A 16,368-nucleotide genomic window follows, 5' to 3' on the forward strand; every position below is an offset into this window, starting at 1 on the left:
CATTAGGACTTCAGAATTTCTTTTGGCCAGTGTGCTGAGCTCCCACAGAGCAGGGTTTTCAGACAGGACTGAGGTAGCTGGGTAACCAGGATTGTGAAAAGTCAGGTCAGACCCTTGTAAAAATGAAACATTTATTCTTGTCCTGGAGGGAATTTGCCTGTCTTTGACAGACTCCTTAGACCCTTGCCAGGTCGAGTTAGGTATTTGGTCATTTGTTCCTTTCTTCATTTGCTGTTTTGTGCCAGGTGTGTGCTAGCTGTTGGGGATCCATGATGAATTGGACATGGCCCCTGCACTTGGGATTCAGTCTGGTTGGAAGGTAAACCCATAAAGTAGGCAATTACTATAATGGTGCTATGGGAACAGAGGAGAGGGTGAAGGACTGCCCAACCTCGAGATCAAGGAGGACTTCAGAGAAGAGATGACCTTTAAGCTGACCCCCGAAAAGGGTAAACTAAAGGCTGAGGTAGCAAGGGAAGGGAAAGGGCAGGGCAGGATTCATAAGCAAAGGGTGTAGCTTGAGAAAATGTGAAGAGGTGTAAAAGAGCTCATTATGTTTGGTGACATAACTGGTTCAGTGTAGCTGGTAGAGAGTGTATGAAACATAAGTAGCGGGGCGCCTGGGTGGCTCAGTTGGTTAAGCAACTGCCTTCGGCTCAGGTCATGATCCCAGGGTCCTGGGATCGAGCCCCGCATCGGGCTCCCTGTTCAGTCAGAAGCCTGCTTCTCCCTCTCCCACTCCCCCTGCTTGTGTTCCCTCTCACGCTCTCTCTCTCTCTCTCTGTCAATTAAAAATAAATAAATAAAAATCTTTAAAAAAAAAAGAAACATAAGTAGCAGGAGGTTAAGAAGAGGTACAGGTTTGTAGAAGAGAGCTTCAGAAACTTAAAAAAAATTAGAGCAGTTTTAGGTTCACAGCAAAATTGAGTGGAAGGTACACAGTATACCTCGTATACCTGTATATCTCCTGGCCCCACATATGTACAACCTTTCCCACTATTAACATCTTATACCAGGGTGGTACATTTTATTAATCAGACTGTTTATCTTCTTATTGTTGAGTTTTAAGAATTCTTCATATATTTTGGATAATAATCCTTTATCAGATATATCTTTTGCAAATATTTTCTTTTTACTTGTGGTTTGTCTTCTCATTCTCTTGATTCTCAAACTTTTATATGCATATGAGTTATTTGGGATCTCATTAAAATTCAGATTCTAATTCAGTAGGTCTGGGTTGGAGCTTGAGATCCTACATTTCTAATGGTCTCCCAAGTTGTGCTGATGCTGCTTTGAATAGCAAGGTTATAGATCACCCTGGCTACTGTTTGCATTGGAGGGGAGCAGAATGTAGGTGACAAGGTACTGTTAGAATGATCCAAGGCCAGAGATAACAATGCCTGAAATAGGGTGGTGGCAATGAAAATGGAGAAGTGGATAAATTTGATCACTATATAGAATAGGAAACCATTAGTAACCTGGGGACTGAATGGAAGAGAGATGGGGAGAAAGAGGAGAGATCACATAATCATGAGCAGCAGTAGTCCACAAGAGGCAGAACAACAGAATAGGAAGGCCTTGGGTCTGGAAGTCTGAAGACCTCAGTTCTGGTTGCCGATCTGCTTCTAACTTGCTCTGTGACCTTGTGCAGGTTATTTAACTTCTTAGAACCCCTGTTTTTTCTTCTCTCAAATAGGCACCATAACCACTGCCCTGCTCATCACACAGTTGTTTTGAGGCTCTAGTGAAGTAATATATGTGAGAGTGCTTTGTAAGCATTAGAGCATGATACACATGAAGGTGATTATTATGAAATGTAAATCTGTTATAAAGTGCTGTAAGGTATCTGGTACTTTCTTTGCCCTGTAGGAATATTCAGTCTCGTAGTGAGGCTCAGACAAGTCAACTGGGAAAGTAGGTCATATATATGCAGTCTAGTTCTTCTTGAACTTTGGGGCCATAACTATGGATTTGGGGGTCTCTTTTAGTCCACAGCCTGTGCTTGAAAAGAATTTTATTTTTATTGGAGCATAGTTGACACACATTACTTTAGTTTCAGGTGTACAACATAGTGATTCAACAAGTTTATACATTATGCTATAAATTAGATGTTCACCACAAGTATAGCTACCATCTGTCACCGTATGGTGCTATTACAATACCACTGACTGTATTCCTTATGCTGTGACTTATTCATTCCATAACCGGAAGCCTGTGTCTCCCACTCCCCTTCACCCATATTACTCATCCCCACACCCCTGACGGGCAACCATCAGTTGGTTCTTTTTTTAATTATAGGTTTGATTCTGCTTTTTGTTTGTGTATTCATTTTTTTTTAGATTCCGCATATGAGTGGAATCAAATGGTATCTGTCTTTTCCAGACTGACTTATTTCATTTAGCATAACATCCTCTAATCCATCCGTGTTGTCGCAAATGGTACTATCTCATCCCTTTTTTATGGCTGCAAGTATTCCTCTGTGTGTGTGTGTGTGTGTGTGTGTGTGTGTGTGTATGTGTATGTGTATGTGTGTAAACACCCACATCTTCCTTATCTATTTGTCTATCACTGGACAATTAGGCTGCTTCCATATCTTGGCTCTTATAAATAATGCTAATAAATATAGGGATGCATGTATCTATGCAAATTAGTGTTTTTGTTTTCTTTAGGTCAATACCCAGTAGTGGGATTACTGGATCATATGATAATTCTATTAACTTTTTAAGGAACCTCTTTACTGTTTTCCACATTGCTGTACCAATTTACATTCCCACCAACAATGTACGAGGTTTCCTTTTCCTTCACATTCCCCCAACACTTGTTATTTCTTGTGTTTTTTATTTTAGCCATTCTGATAGGTATGAGGTGATATCTCATTGTGGTTTTGATTTGCATTTCCCTAATGATCAGTGATGTTGAGTATTTTTTCATATGTCTTTTGGCCATCTGGATGTCTTCTTTGGGAAAATGACTATTTGCATCCTCTGCCCATTTTTTAATCAGATTGATTATTTTTGGTGTTGAGTTATGTAAGTTCTTTGTATGTTTTAGATGTTAACCTCTTATTGGATATATCATTTGCAAATATCTTCTCCTATTCAGTAGGTTACCTTTTTGTTGATGGTTTTCTTTGTTATACAAAAGCTTTTTATTTTGATGTAATCCCGATAGTTTGTTTTTGCTTTTGTTTCCCTTCCTTAGGAGACGAAAATGTTGGAAAACCTTCTACAGCCAGTGTCAGAGAAATTGCTGCCTGTGCTCTCTTCTAGGATTTTTGTAGTTTCAGCTCTTATATTTAGGTCTCATCCATTTTGAGTTTATTTTTGTGTATGGTGTTAGAAGAGGTCCAGTTTCATTCTTTTATGAAAGAACATAGCTGTCCAGTCTAACCAGCACCATTTATTAAAGAGACTGTCTTTTCCTCATTCTATATTCTTGCCTCCTTTGTCATATATTAATTGACTATATAAGCATGGGCTTATTTCTGGGCTCTCCATTCTGTTCCACTGATCTATGTGCCTGTTTGTGCTAGTACCATACTATTTTGATTACTATAATTCAGCCTATACTTTTAATCTGATCTCTAAGGTTAGGCTCAGACAAGCCTTGAATTCAACCTTTGTCTGACCCCAGCCAAGTTCTTAGGTACTGCAGTGAATTCTTTTATTTTTATGTTTTTAAAGGATTTTATTTATTTATTCATTTTAGAGAGAGAGACAGAGTGTGTGCTAGCGAGCACATGAGCGGGGTGAGGGGCAGAGGGAGAGAGAAAGGGAGAGAAGGAGACTCTGTACTGAGCATGGAGCCCAACAGAGGGCTCAATCTCAGGATCCTGAGATGATGACCTGAGCCAAAACCAAGAATCGGAAGCTTAACTGACTGAGCCACCCAGGTGCCCCTGCAGTGAATTCTCTTAGAGGTGAATTTTGGCCTTAGAGGTTTTTTTCGGACCCTTGCTGGTATTTGATCCTGGGCATTTCTGGAAGGGAAAATGTTTTGTTATGGAGCCAAGGATTTTAGGCCTTGACTTGACAGTGTAGAGTATGACTTTCATAAGGAGAAAACTCTGGTGGTTTCATGGAGAGATTGATATTGGGGAAGACCAGAGACTTAGGGCTCCTGGGCTTTCCTTGATGACTTGCCTTAAAGAGAGGATATTGTGGTCTTGCCTTTCAGGCCTGTGAGCCTAGATGGCCAATGTCTAATACTTTTAGGATAGACTTGTCACTGAAACTTGGCAATGATCAAGCAAATTATTAAAAAGAAATACTTATGTTTCCTTACCTATAAAATGCAGATGTTAATATCTGTTTTGTAGGGTTATATGAGTATTTGGTGACATGATACATATAAAATTCATAGCACATGCTGGCACATGGTAAGAGCTCAATAAATAGTAGCTTTTGCAGTTAGCCTCTGAACCCAGTTCCCCCAGGTGTGTGTAGAAGTTCCCTGGGAGTTTAGACCAGATGGCCTCCTCCCTAGAACATTGAAGGAGGAGAACCCTTGGCTGTAGAAATAAGGAGGGTTTCTACAGATGTTTAAAATCTGGGCTCTGTAGGTCCCCATTTAGGAAGGAAGATTATCTGGCTGAGCCTTGGAAGGTATTTAAGCCTGTTTCAGTGGAATTGCATTTGCAGATGCCTGCTGAGGTCCAGCTTGATACCAAGACCTTGAAACTCCTTTAAGCTGGAAGAGGGTTATATTTATAGAGCATCTTTAACTAAGTACCACAAGCTAGGCGGCTTAAACAACAGAAATTTATTGTTTCAGTTCTGGAGGCTAGAATTCCAAGATCAAGTGGTCTGCAGGGTTGTTTTCTTGTGAAGGATGAAATCTGTTCCATGTCTCTTCCTTAGCTTCTGGTGGTTTGCTGGTGATCTTTGGTGCTTCTAGACTTGAAGAAGCATCGCTTTGACATCTTTCTTCATCTTCATATGGTATTCTCCTTGTGTGCATCTGTCTCCAAATTTCTTATTTTTATAAGGACACCAGTCTTAACTGGATTAGGGGTGCACCCTGCTCCAGTACAACCTAATCATAACTAATTATATCTGCAATGACCCTATTTCCAAATAAGGTCACATTCTTAGCTACTTGGAGTTAGGACATATGAATTTGGGGGGACATAACTGAACCCCTGACAAGGGTACTTTACTTTATGGTTAAGCGACTGCCTTCGGCTCAGGTCATGATCCTGGAGTCCCTGGATCGAGTCCCGCATCGGGTTCCCTGCTTGGCAGGGAGTCTGCTTCTCCCTCTGACCCTCCCCCCTCTCATGTGCTCTCTCTCTCTCAAATTAATAAATAAAATCTTTTTTTTTTTTTAAAGGGTACTTTACTTTAGCACTACAATTCCTTAAACGTTGAAACTTTTTCTGCCAGGTCAGCAGGACCTTAGTGAACATCTATTTTACTCAAGACCCTTGATGGGAGAGAGATGATTACAAGTATTTGGTCTGAATGATCCTTTAAGGTCCTAGCCTGGGGAGGCAGTATATATAGCATAGTGGTTTTGAGCTCAGGCTCTGGGCCAGACTGCCTGGGTTTGTGTCTGGAGGCTGCCAGTTACTAACCATGTGATCTTGAAAAAATAACTTAATCTGTATGCTTCAGTTTTTTTACCTTCAAAACAAGGAAGATAGTATCTAACTGATAGGGTTGCCATGAGGCAAAGTAAATTCATACATGTATAGAACTAGAACCATTGTCTGGTAAGCATCTGACAAAATATTAGTGATTTATATTATTAAAATAACATCCAGATCTAAAATTCCCTAAATTTAGAGAACCTTAAAGCAGTCCATAGTCAAATACCAAACCAGTAGGATGTAGGTCATAGGAACTCATATAATGTAGGATGTGAGAGCTGGAAGGATCTTTAGAGACCATTTACCCACCCGAGCCTTCTCTTTTTTATAGATGGTGAAACCAGGGTTCAGAAAAAGGAAATGACTTGCCCTAGATCAAATGGCTCATTAGTGGTAGAGCCAGGACTTTAAACTCTGAGGAATATTCATTCATTCCCTCCCTTAGTTTAATTCAACAAAAGATTAAGTTCTTTAATCATGCTTTGAGCACTTATTCCAATCTAAGTCTGGCATTTGGCTTGTCAGTACTTCTGTGAAGTAGACAGCCCTTAGCCTTAGGTGCTAGGGCTTAGCCAAAGGAGCCCACAGCTCAACGAAGAGTTCAATAAGCCAAAAAATGTAATGGCCTTGTTTTTGATTTCCTTTTCCCTGTTTCTCTTGCAGCAAATAAAAAGAAGGAGAAGGAACGGCCAGAGATTTCTCTTCCTTCAGATTTTGAGCATACAATTCATGTTGGTTTTGATGCTGTCACAGGGGAGTTTACAGTAAGTCCTGGGTCAAAGAAAGGCCTTTGGTCTTCGAGAGCTCTGACTATGCACTGTTGGATTCATTGTTTTCCCCTTGGTATTCCTGATGCCTCTGTCTTAGCCTGAGACCCTCATTACTATCTTCTTACATTCATGAGAGGGACATTTTCTTCACCTCCAAAACTGTACCAGAGAAGGCTTTGGATCTCCATTCCTTAACTAGACCTCTGTTAAGTGGCTCCTTGGCAGTCGGGTTTGCACGGGACACTGATAATATAAAGACAAATCATACATGGTTCCTCTTCTGAAGGAGGAATAGCTTAGTGAAAGAGCAAACACCTCAAGAAATGACTAATATAATGAGATAGGTACTATAAAAAAGGCTTGTATAGAGCTCTGAGGGTATAGAGAGAAAGAATGACTAAACCTGTCTTTAACTGCCAGCAGGTATCAGAGTTTCTCCTTCAGGATCTCCTTTGACTATGCCTTCCTGATAACGTTGTATGTCTCTCTTATAGGGGATGCCAGAGCAATGGGCTCGCCTGCTTCAGACATCAAATATCACTAAGTCAGAGCAGAAGAAAAACCCACAGGCTGTTCTGGATGTTTTGGAATTTTATAACTCAAAGAAGACCTCCAACAGCCAGAAGTACATGAGCTTTACAGGTATGGGGATTGAATTCAGAGCAGTCTAGGAAAATAAAAAGGGGTTTTAGTCTGGGTGGAAAAACTTCACATGCCTGTTGGTGTGGGGTAAGGGAAGAAAAGTATTGGAAATAGTGAGGATGGTACTTTAAGGTGGGATTTGGGAAGATGAGAGCCAAAGTGATGGGTCTTTGCTCTGAAACTGCACATTTTTAAAAAGTAGCATGACACATATATATTGAGCCTCAAAATGGGAATAATAATTCCTGTCTCAAGAGATTGTAGTGAAGAATAAATGAGCTCATTGATATGAAAGTTCTTTATAGGTTGTAAAACAGCACCATGGAAGTGTAGCTATCATTATCATTATTAATTTTAATATCATTAAGTTATTTAATAACACATTTGATGTGTATCTTTTAAGTAGGTAAGCCCAAGTTCTTCCTCAAGGAATTAATTTTTATCAGTCAAATGTAAAACAGGCCACTACTAATAAATGTACTTTAGATGTACCCTCTCTGTAATGGGCTATGTTTTTCAGACTGCTTTTAATGGCAGAATTGGGATTAGAATCCATGTCTCCTAATTCCCAGACCAGCACCTTTTGAGTTTACTACTTGCTTCTAGTAACTCTATTTGGATCACCTCCTTCCATAGTAGGGAGATTTTTCTTTTCCAAGATAAGTAATCAGAAGGCCTACATTTCTAGGAACTTGCCTTTTATAGTGGCATCCTCGAATGTTAGAGCAAGACATATCCTCAGTATATACTGCTCCCATTCCCCCTTGTTTTACAAACACTGAAGCCAAAAAAGGCCTTTCTAATATGGCTTAATTGGTGGCAGAGCTGGTCTCTTAACTCCAAGTCTGATGCTCTTTCCAGTATTCATGCTGTCTCTTTCAAAGAGCAATATTGTTGGAGAAGGTGAGAACCAGGATGAACTAGCTAATTTTGAAGGATGCTTTCCCCAGCAAGTATCTGGCTTGTATCAAAGGGCACAGATGGTGAGAATGACAAACTGCAGCTTAGTCCATGCTGCTGTGGTGGTACCCAGGAGAGGGTCATGCACGTTCCCAGCAGTATTTCCTTCCTCACGCCTGGCCCCTCTGGCTCTGCCTCACTTCTCCCATTGAGAGACTGGGTCATTCCAAGGAGGAATTGGGGTTGAGGGGTGTTGGGTGGGAGAGTTTTCTAGTCAGGAGATTAGAGCTTGTGTTTTAAAGAATTTGTCATGGACGTCCGATTAGAAGCTGGCTTTGAAAACCTCAGCAGCGAAGTCTTTGGAAGAATCTCTGTTTATGTGTACATGTGTGTAGATGTATACAAGTACCAGATATGTATATGGAAGCACAGCTCTGTGGGTTTGCATATGTTTGGAATTAAAGTCCACTTAAGTATTCATGAATTAACCTGTGTATAGATACACACATGAGGATAAATGTGTATATGATCATCTGTGCATGCATATATGAATAACACTGTATATGTATGGAATGTATAGATATGTGTTTATACATCTGTGTGTATAAAGTTGTGCACATGTGTATATGTGTGTGTGCACACGCAAGTGCAGAATTTTTAGTTTTTTAGAAGTTGAAGTCCAGGGCCAATTCTAGGCAAAATTGTGTATTTGGCAAAATTTATTTATTTTTATTTATTTTTTAAAAAGATGTTATTTATTTGACAGAGCAAGATTGTGCACAAGCAAGGGGAGCAGCAGGCAGAAGGAGAGGGAGGCAGAGGGAGAGGGAAGCAGAGGGAGAGGGAAAAGCAGACTTCCCTCTGAGCAGGGAGTCCTCCGACACAGGGCTCAATTGCAGGACCCTGGTATCAGGACCTGAGCCTAAGGCAGACGCTTAACCGATTGAGCCACCCAGGCACCCCTTGCACAGTTTATTTTTCATGCCATCTCTCTCCTTTTCCTGTTTCCCTTCTTCTCATACTATTGATTCTGAGAATACTACCTCAATTTGTATGCTTGCACATGAGTTATCTCATTGATCCTCATGACAGCGTTGGGGGGTTGGTATGGCAAGGACTATTATCCCTATTTCACAGACTTGGAGAAATTAATTAGACTTAGAGAAACTGAGTGACTTACTCAGGGTAAATCAACTGATATGTGATGGAATTATGTTTAAAGTATATCCTGAATTAATTTCTCCAGGGTACAGCTGGCTATTCAGGGTTTTTTTTAAGAATATATTGTCACAGCTTGTGGGTTCATGATTTGTCGTAGGATCAAAGAAGCTGTACCTGACACTTTCTTATATGATGGAATTGGGATCTTGGACATTCTCTGGACTTGGTTCTTGGTGAGGAATATGTTGGATTTGGTAGAATACATTTCTCCTCCTTAATTCCATTGGTGTTGAACTGGCGAAGTCAGTTTCTTCTTAGGTCTGTAGGAATTAAAGTATAAAACCAAACATGGTATTTGGCTTTTAAACTTATTTTCTTGCTAAGATCTCCATTGAGTCTGTGTTTCATATTTTATTAAATATAAGATATCATTAATTGTAAGCTGCACCATTATTTTATATACCACTAAAGAAGAAAAAGTTGCCAATTAAACCATGAAATGCTTTTGGTTGTAGGACACATTTCTCTTTCAGAGATGTTAATGTGAAAAAATACATATTTCAAAATCGATGAAATGTGATAATTGCCTCATGAGGAAGTTTGAATCTATTCTTAGAAATAAGACCCTGCCTTAAGTTAGACTTGACATGATTAATGCTTCTCTTTTCCTAAACCTCAAATTTTCTTTCCCTCTAGGAAATAGACGTGGATGTAGAAAGATCCTTTTTTAAAAGCTGAAGCCACAAGCTGGTCATGATTTGTCATGGATAGGTCACGACATGAATTCTTTCCCTTTCTCTTAGGGAGAAGAAATTTCCTTGACCATTGAGACCTGATGATGATATAGTTGATGATGTGGATACAGTTCTGTCATAGTATTTAGCATTAGACCAGGATTCAAATGTTGACTCCTGTTTAACCTGTGTGTACCCTGGGCAAATTACTTAACTTCTCTGAACCTGTTTCCAAATCTATAAAAGTAGACATAATAATAGTATTCAGAGCTGTAGTGAGGATTAAAGGAGGTAATGTGTATAATGTGCTCTAGTGTGGTGTCAGGCCCATAGTACCAGTAATATTATTATTTTTCTTTGAGCCTGGCAAGTGCTTGACTGGATAGGCTTCCTTAGCTCTCAAGAATGGATTAATTGTAATTATTTACTGACTGAGTCCCTTGTCTTTTTCCCTTTGCAGATAAATCAGCTGAGGATTATAATTCTTCTAATACTTTGGTAAGTCTTTATTTTCTTTATTCTGATACAGGCAGGCCTGGTAGGTAGGGATCAAGACAGTGTGGTAGATGCAGAGCCTGGACTGGGAGACACTCATCTTGGTCACTTCATGCCCCCCACCCGCCGGCCCTCATAGTTCTTATCTATACAGTAAAGGAATTGGACTTAATAAACAGTAGGTATCCCTTCTGGATTTAATTTTTTAGTGTTCCAGATATCCTAACCTTGGAACCAGAACTGACGTCTAGACTCAGGTTTTCATTTGTAGCTTTGAACCTTGGGCAAGCCAATTTGCTTTTCTGAACTTTAGTTCTTTTATCAATAAAATAGGATGATACACTTTCCCTTACCTGGACATGTCTTCAAATACCCGAATTTAGAAGAGAATTCCCTCTTTTTTGTTGGTAGGGTCTACAAAACCAGAATTAGGACTAGTTGTTGAAGGGAGCAGATTCTATTCATTTAGGGTCATTCATTCTGTTCTATGACACTGTAGTGAATGCCCTGTTACTTGAAGGTGTATTATAGGAATCACTGATGAATTGGCTGGAAAGTAAAGCTAGATTACCCCATCCTCAAAACTTTAAAAATAGAACTACCCTACGATCCAGTAATTCCACTGCTGGGTATTTACCCAAAGAATACAGAAACATAAATTGAAAAGGATATATGCACCCCTATGTTTATAGCAGCATTATTTACGATAGCCAAATTATGGAAGCCGCCCAAGGATCCATTGATAGGTGAACTGATAAAGAAGAAGTGTGTGTGTGTTTGTGTGTGTGTGTGTATTTGTGTGTGTGTATTTATTTTTTAATATATTTTCTATATTTATATATAGTGGAATATTATTCAGCCATAAAAAAGAATAAAATCTTGCCACTTGCCACAACATGGGTGGTGCTAGAAAGTATCATGCTAAGTGAAATAAGTCAGACAAAGACAAATACCATATGATTTCACTTGCGTGTGGCATTTAAGAAACAAAACAAATGAACAAAGGAGAAAGAAGAGAGAAACCAAGTTCTCTTAATTATAGAGAACAAACTGATGGTTACCTGAGGAGAGGTGGAGGGATGGGTGAAATAGGGGTTGGGAATTAGGGAGGGCACTTGTGGTGATCACTGTGTAATGCATAGAGTTGCTCCATCACTATATTGTACACCTAGAACTAATAGAACACTGTATATTACCTATACTGGAATTAAAATTTAAAAAAAGCTAGATGACTGCAAAGGTCTCTGCCCTCTCAACTTACAAATTCCCTTTTTCAGAGCAGATAAAATGAGATGTTGATGTTTGAAAGGGTCTTTTAAATAGTAAGCTTTGATATGTATAAGAGAATACTGCAATTCTTTCCTTACACCTGATGCTTTCTGTTGTACAAACGTGGTTTTGTCATATTGATTTATTAAATTTTTACAGAACCCCGAAATGACAGTATGGAAATGACTCAGACATTGTCCCAACTCCTAAGAGTCTCCCAGTCTTATGGGCAACATGAAGGCACAAGTGGTTACAGTACAGTGTGCTAAAACTTCATGAAGCCAGGGGCTATGTCTGACTTGTTAATTGCTATATCCATGGCATCTGGCAGATAACCATTTACTGAATAAAAGGTTGGATGTATAAGAGAAAACTTCTTGATGGTAGATCTGAGTTGAGTTTGTTATCTAGGGCAAGAATTAAGGAGACATGAGGATATTCGAGACAAAGAGAAAATAAATAGCATGTGCAAAGACAAGGAGGTTCACAAGGTATGCTTTTATAGGGATCTGCAAGTAGGTTGTTATGATTGGAATGTGAAGTGTGAATGGACGAGAGGTGGGTGATGAGGAGGAATGGTGGCAGGTCAGATCATGTAGAAGTTTTATCCTTATCTTAAAGGTAATGAGAAGCTATTAAAGAATTTTAAACAGGGAAATGGTAAGTTCTAACACAATACTGAGTCACCAACAGAATACCTTAATCCATGCTTCCAGCCATAGGGATTGGTTTACTTTGAGTTATTTACATTCCTATCAATCATAAAAAATGTTCACATGTCCAGGGCCTTTGTAACATACTGAGTCCTTTCTTATTCGCTAGGTCTTTTAATCTTCACAGGAGTTGAATGAGGTGGGTTATTATCCTTGTTTTAGGGATAATAACACTGAAATAGAGATGGGTTAATGGCAATAGGTATCTGGTTCCCAGTCTGCATTGCTTTCTCCTGGTTCATTCTTTCATCAAATGAAAGAGATGTAATTAAAGGAGGGAAAAAATTTGTAAGTGTTCCGATCTTTGGGAGTTTCTCCCCACTATTGAACAGTAAATTATTGAAGAAGGAGTCTAAACAAAGCTGAGCAGTGCTTTGTGGCTCAAATGTGTTTATGCTTTTACAGGAGGGACAGCTATCATTTATTGAGGTGTCAATGTATGCCAGGCACCATGCTAATAACTATTTATGGTTAGTATGGTTAGTCCTCACAGTTACCTTGTGAAGAAAGCATTATCCATTCCCATTTCACAGGTAGAAAACAGACTTTCTTGAAGACTCATAATTAGTGATGGTGGCAGAACCAGATTAGAACTAGGGTCTTCTGAGTCCTAGTCCAGGATACTTTTCACTGTGGCAGGGAACTGAGAAAGATGATGTCAGAGAGGTGTTATAAAGGAGACTACAGTAAAGCCATAGCTATGTTCGTTCAGGAGGAGGAGGAGCCCTGGGGCTCATGCCATATGGCAGAGAGGATAACACCTGCTTGGTAAAAACCTGGCTCAGTGTCTACAGTTAAAACCACTCAGGCTATCAAGGACATTTTATTCCCTAATTCATAACATTTTCCCCTGTGGTTCAGTATTCTATATTTCCTTACTAGTTTTACCTGGGGGATTATGGTTTGCATTGTGGTAGCATATCATTATTTTCCATATTGCTTTCATACAGATCATCCTACTTGATTTGTGAAATAATTGGATGGGATTGTTATTCCCATAACACAGATTAAGAAATTGAGATTCAGAGATTGAGTGACTTGCTCTCTATCCTTGAATAAATTAGTAGTAGAAACCAGTACAAAATTCCATATTCCTAAGCATTCATTTATTCATTCATACTATAAATACTTACTTAGTACCTTCTTTGTACCCAGGTGTTGGTGAAACAAAAATGAATATGCACTATCTTAGTCCTTGAGGAAAAAAATTAACATCAGACTAGAGGAATGAGGGCTGCAAGAGAGGTATGAATAATGTGTGATGGGGGTCATATTTGATAGAGTGATTTCTTCTGCCTGGTAGTGCAGGGAAGTTTTCAGAGTTGTTGGTCCTAATGATTTGTTCATTTAAAAAACATGATCTTTAAGATTCCTTCTAGCTCTAAAATTCTGTTACTTATGGCTTATTGGCTTGAGGTCTGGCTCTCAGATTCTATAGCATTTTAGTGCCTGAATTCTCATTTATAAAATGAACAGCTGTTATGTGATAGGTTCTTTGAGTGTTGGGGAGTCAGAGACTGGTAAAGGTCTTTGTTCTTGATTTAACAACTGAGTGAGGAATCAGAACGTGTAAACAGGGATTCATAATATCTTGTCAGGTAAACACAAGTAATGATACCAGGCAGATAAAAGGGAAATGCTTTCTTGTCTGAGATAGCATGCACAAAAACCAAGTTAAGGATCCATCATGTCAAGCCAAAGACACAGAACTGTGTGCTGGAGCTAAGCAAATCTTTTATATAGGAGATTGATACAGCTCAGGACAGGGAACAGTGGAGAAACAAACTCACACATTTTAGTCTAAACTCACGTTTTAGAAAGATTCCTCTGGAAATTGGATCAGGGTACTAGAATGAATTCATATCTGTATCTCTCTTGCTATCCCAAATTTCTTAATTTCAGAAAAGATCTATTAAAAAAAATACAAAGCAGTGGTCCAAAACAAAAACAGGACATAGATAAACCATTGTCAGAAATTCATAGAAGATACAAAGCAAAGATCAGATTGATGAGAACAGAAGAAACCACAGCTTAAAATATGTGGAAGAGAAAACTCCTGGGAAGATAAGAGTAGCTGAGAGAGTATATAATAAGAAGCAGAAAAGAGTCCTGGATCATCTTCAGGGGTAAATTATTTAAAATTCTGCATTGAGACAGCAAGGGCAGTCTTCATCTTACAGTGAGCAAAAGGTAGCAGAATTTTGATTCTAAGCTTAAGCTAGATAATTTTCTAAAGAAAGTGAACTGCCTACTTGAGAACTCGTGCTGTAGGTATAGGTGCTTGAGAGAGAAGCAGAGCAGAACCTGAGTTAACTACAGATCTCTACAACAGGTATGAAGAAGGAGAAGAGGAAGAGTAGGTCTGCAGTGGAAGAAAAGACATTAAATTTCTCCATCCCAAGAATAAATTTCTCATACTTTTGGTAACTGGAAGGAAAGGAATCTCAACCCTACATGTTCTTCTATGTCAACGTGCCCTAAAGTTGATGCCTGCAATCAACCACATACAGACTCCATAACTCACATATAGACTTCCTTAGACCTCCCATTCAGAAGAGGGGACAGTGGAGAAGCAGACACAACTGCAGAAGAAGCTCATGCTACTTATATACACTAATCAATCTAGTTCTACACTTAGAAGTATGAATGGATAGCCCAGAATCCTCAAGTATTTAGATAAGCATTAAAGAGAAGGATCAGATAAAAAAAGTAAAATTGACCCCAGAGCAAATAGATAATTCAAAGAATTTTTTTTTAAAGATTTTATTTATTTATTTGACACAGAGAGAGAGAGACAGCGAGAGAGGGAACACAAGCAGGGGGAGTGGGAGAGGGAGAAGCAGGCTTCCTGCCAAGCAGGGAGCCCGACATGGGGCTCGTTCCCAGGACCCTGGGATCATGACCTGAGCCGAAGGCAGATGCTTAACGACTGAGCCACCCAGGCGCCCCTTTAAAAATATATAATATATTTACAGTGGCTTTATGTGATGTAGCCTCCACAAAAACATAACTGCTCTTAGACCAGAGGATGAAAAAGATTTCTTAGAAATGAAAAATGTGATTAAAGAAATAAATTCGGAAGGATTAAAAAATGCATATAAGAGTGAATAATATGACACAAAATATAAAAACAGTGGGAAAATAGGGGAATAAGGGACACAGGGGTTTACTTAAGGAGATTCAAAAAGAATTAGAGAACTGGGGCACTAAAGTGGAAAAAATAATCAAAGGAATAATAGAAGAAAAATCCCTCAGTTAAAGAAAAGCATGACTCTTCAGATGAAAGGGCATACCGGTTATCAAGTCAGGTAACTGCAGAGACCCACGGATAAAGAGAAAGATCTTCAGTCCTTTCAAAGAGAATATACACCTAATGTTCCTCATTAGCAATAGTGGGCAGAAGAGCAGTATCTTCAGAGGTATGAGAAAAATTATTTAGAACCAAGAATTCTGTGCCTCATCAAACTAACATTCAAGAATGCATGAGGTCAAAATGAAGACATACGAAGATACAGATTGACCACCCACAGATAATCTCTGACAGGCTAACAAATAATGGCAGTAATTATCTGTTAGGCGAGTTGATGGTGATTAAAAATATTCCCTTAAAAATTATTTTTACCCAAGGATTAGATGAAAAAGTCAAATAGGATTAGACTGCTTGTAATTAACAGTTGTTGTCCTGGGATCTCTCTTAACCATTGTCTTGCCGATCCCTTTGCATTTCTTTGTTGGCGTTGCTGTTTTCTTTGTGTTGTGCCTTCCTCATTTTTGGTTTACTTTTGTAGTTTGGTGGAGCTCATCTTCCAGTAGCTGTGAGAAAGTAAATGGGAAATAAATATTTTAATGCCTTCCAAGTCTTGAAATGGAGCATGTCTGTTCTGCCCTCAGATTTGATTGATTCTTTGGCTGAGTCTGGAGTTCTAGATTGAAAACAATTTTCCATCAGTATTTGGAAAATATTGCACTTTTGTCATCTAGCATTCAGCATTGGCTATTGATGTCTGAAGTTATTTTATTCCTGCTTCTTTGTATCTGACCTATTTTTTTTTCACCTGAAAAGCTTGTGGCATCTTCTTTGTCACCATGGCTTT

At 39.0% G+C, this 16,368-nt stretch overlaps 1 protein-coding gene across 5 annotated transcripts in view; it reads left to right on the forward strand.

Moving 5' to 3' along the window:
* PAK1 (p21 (RAC1) activated kinase 1) overlaps nucleotides 1-16,368 on the forward strand; it is a 150,066-nt gene that overhangs the window by 95,026 nt on the left and 38,672 nt on the right. For all 5 annotated transcript variants that reach the window (XM_027580607.2, XM_027580609.2, XM_027580610.2 and 2 more), the window contains exons 3-5: nucleotides 6,254-6,354; nucleotides 6,855-7,002; nucleotides 10,258-10,295. In XM_027580607.2, coding sequence (XP_027436408.1) covers nucleotides 6,254-6,354; nucleotides 6,855-7,002; nucleotides 10,258-10,295 — 287 coding nt within the window. The remainder of the gene's footprint in view (nucleotides 1-6,253; nucleotides 6,355-6,854; nucleotides 7,003-10,257; nucleotides 10,296-16,368) is intronic.

This window comes from Zalophus californianus, chromosome 11 (genome assembly GCF_009762305.2).
Source record: "Zalophus californianus isolate mZalCal1 chromosome 11, mZalCal1.pri.v2, whole genome shotgun sequence".
Classification (NCBI taxonomy): domain Eukaryota; kingdom Metazoa; phylum Chordata; class Mammalia; order Carnivora; family Otariidae; genus Zalophus; species Zalophus californianus.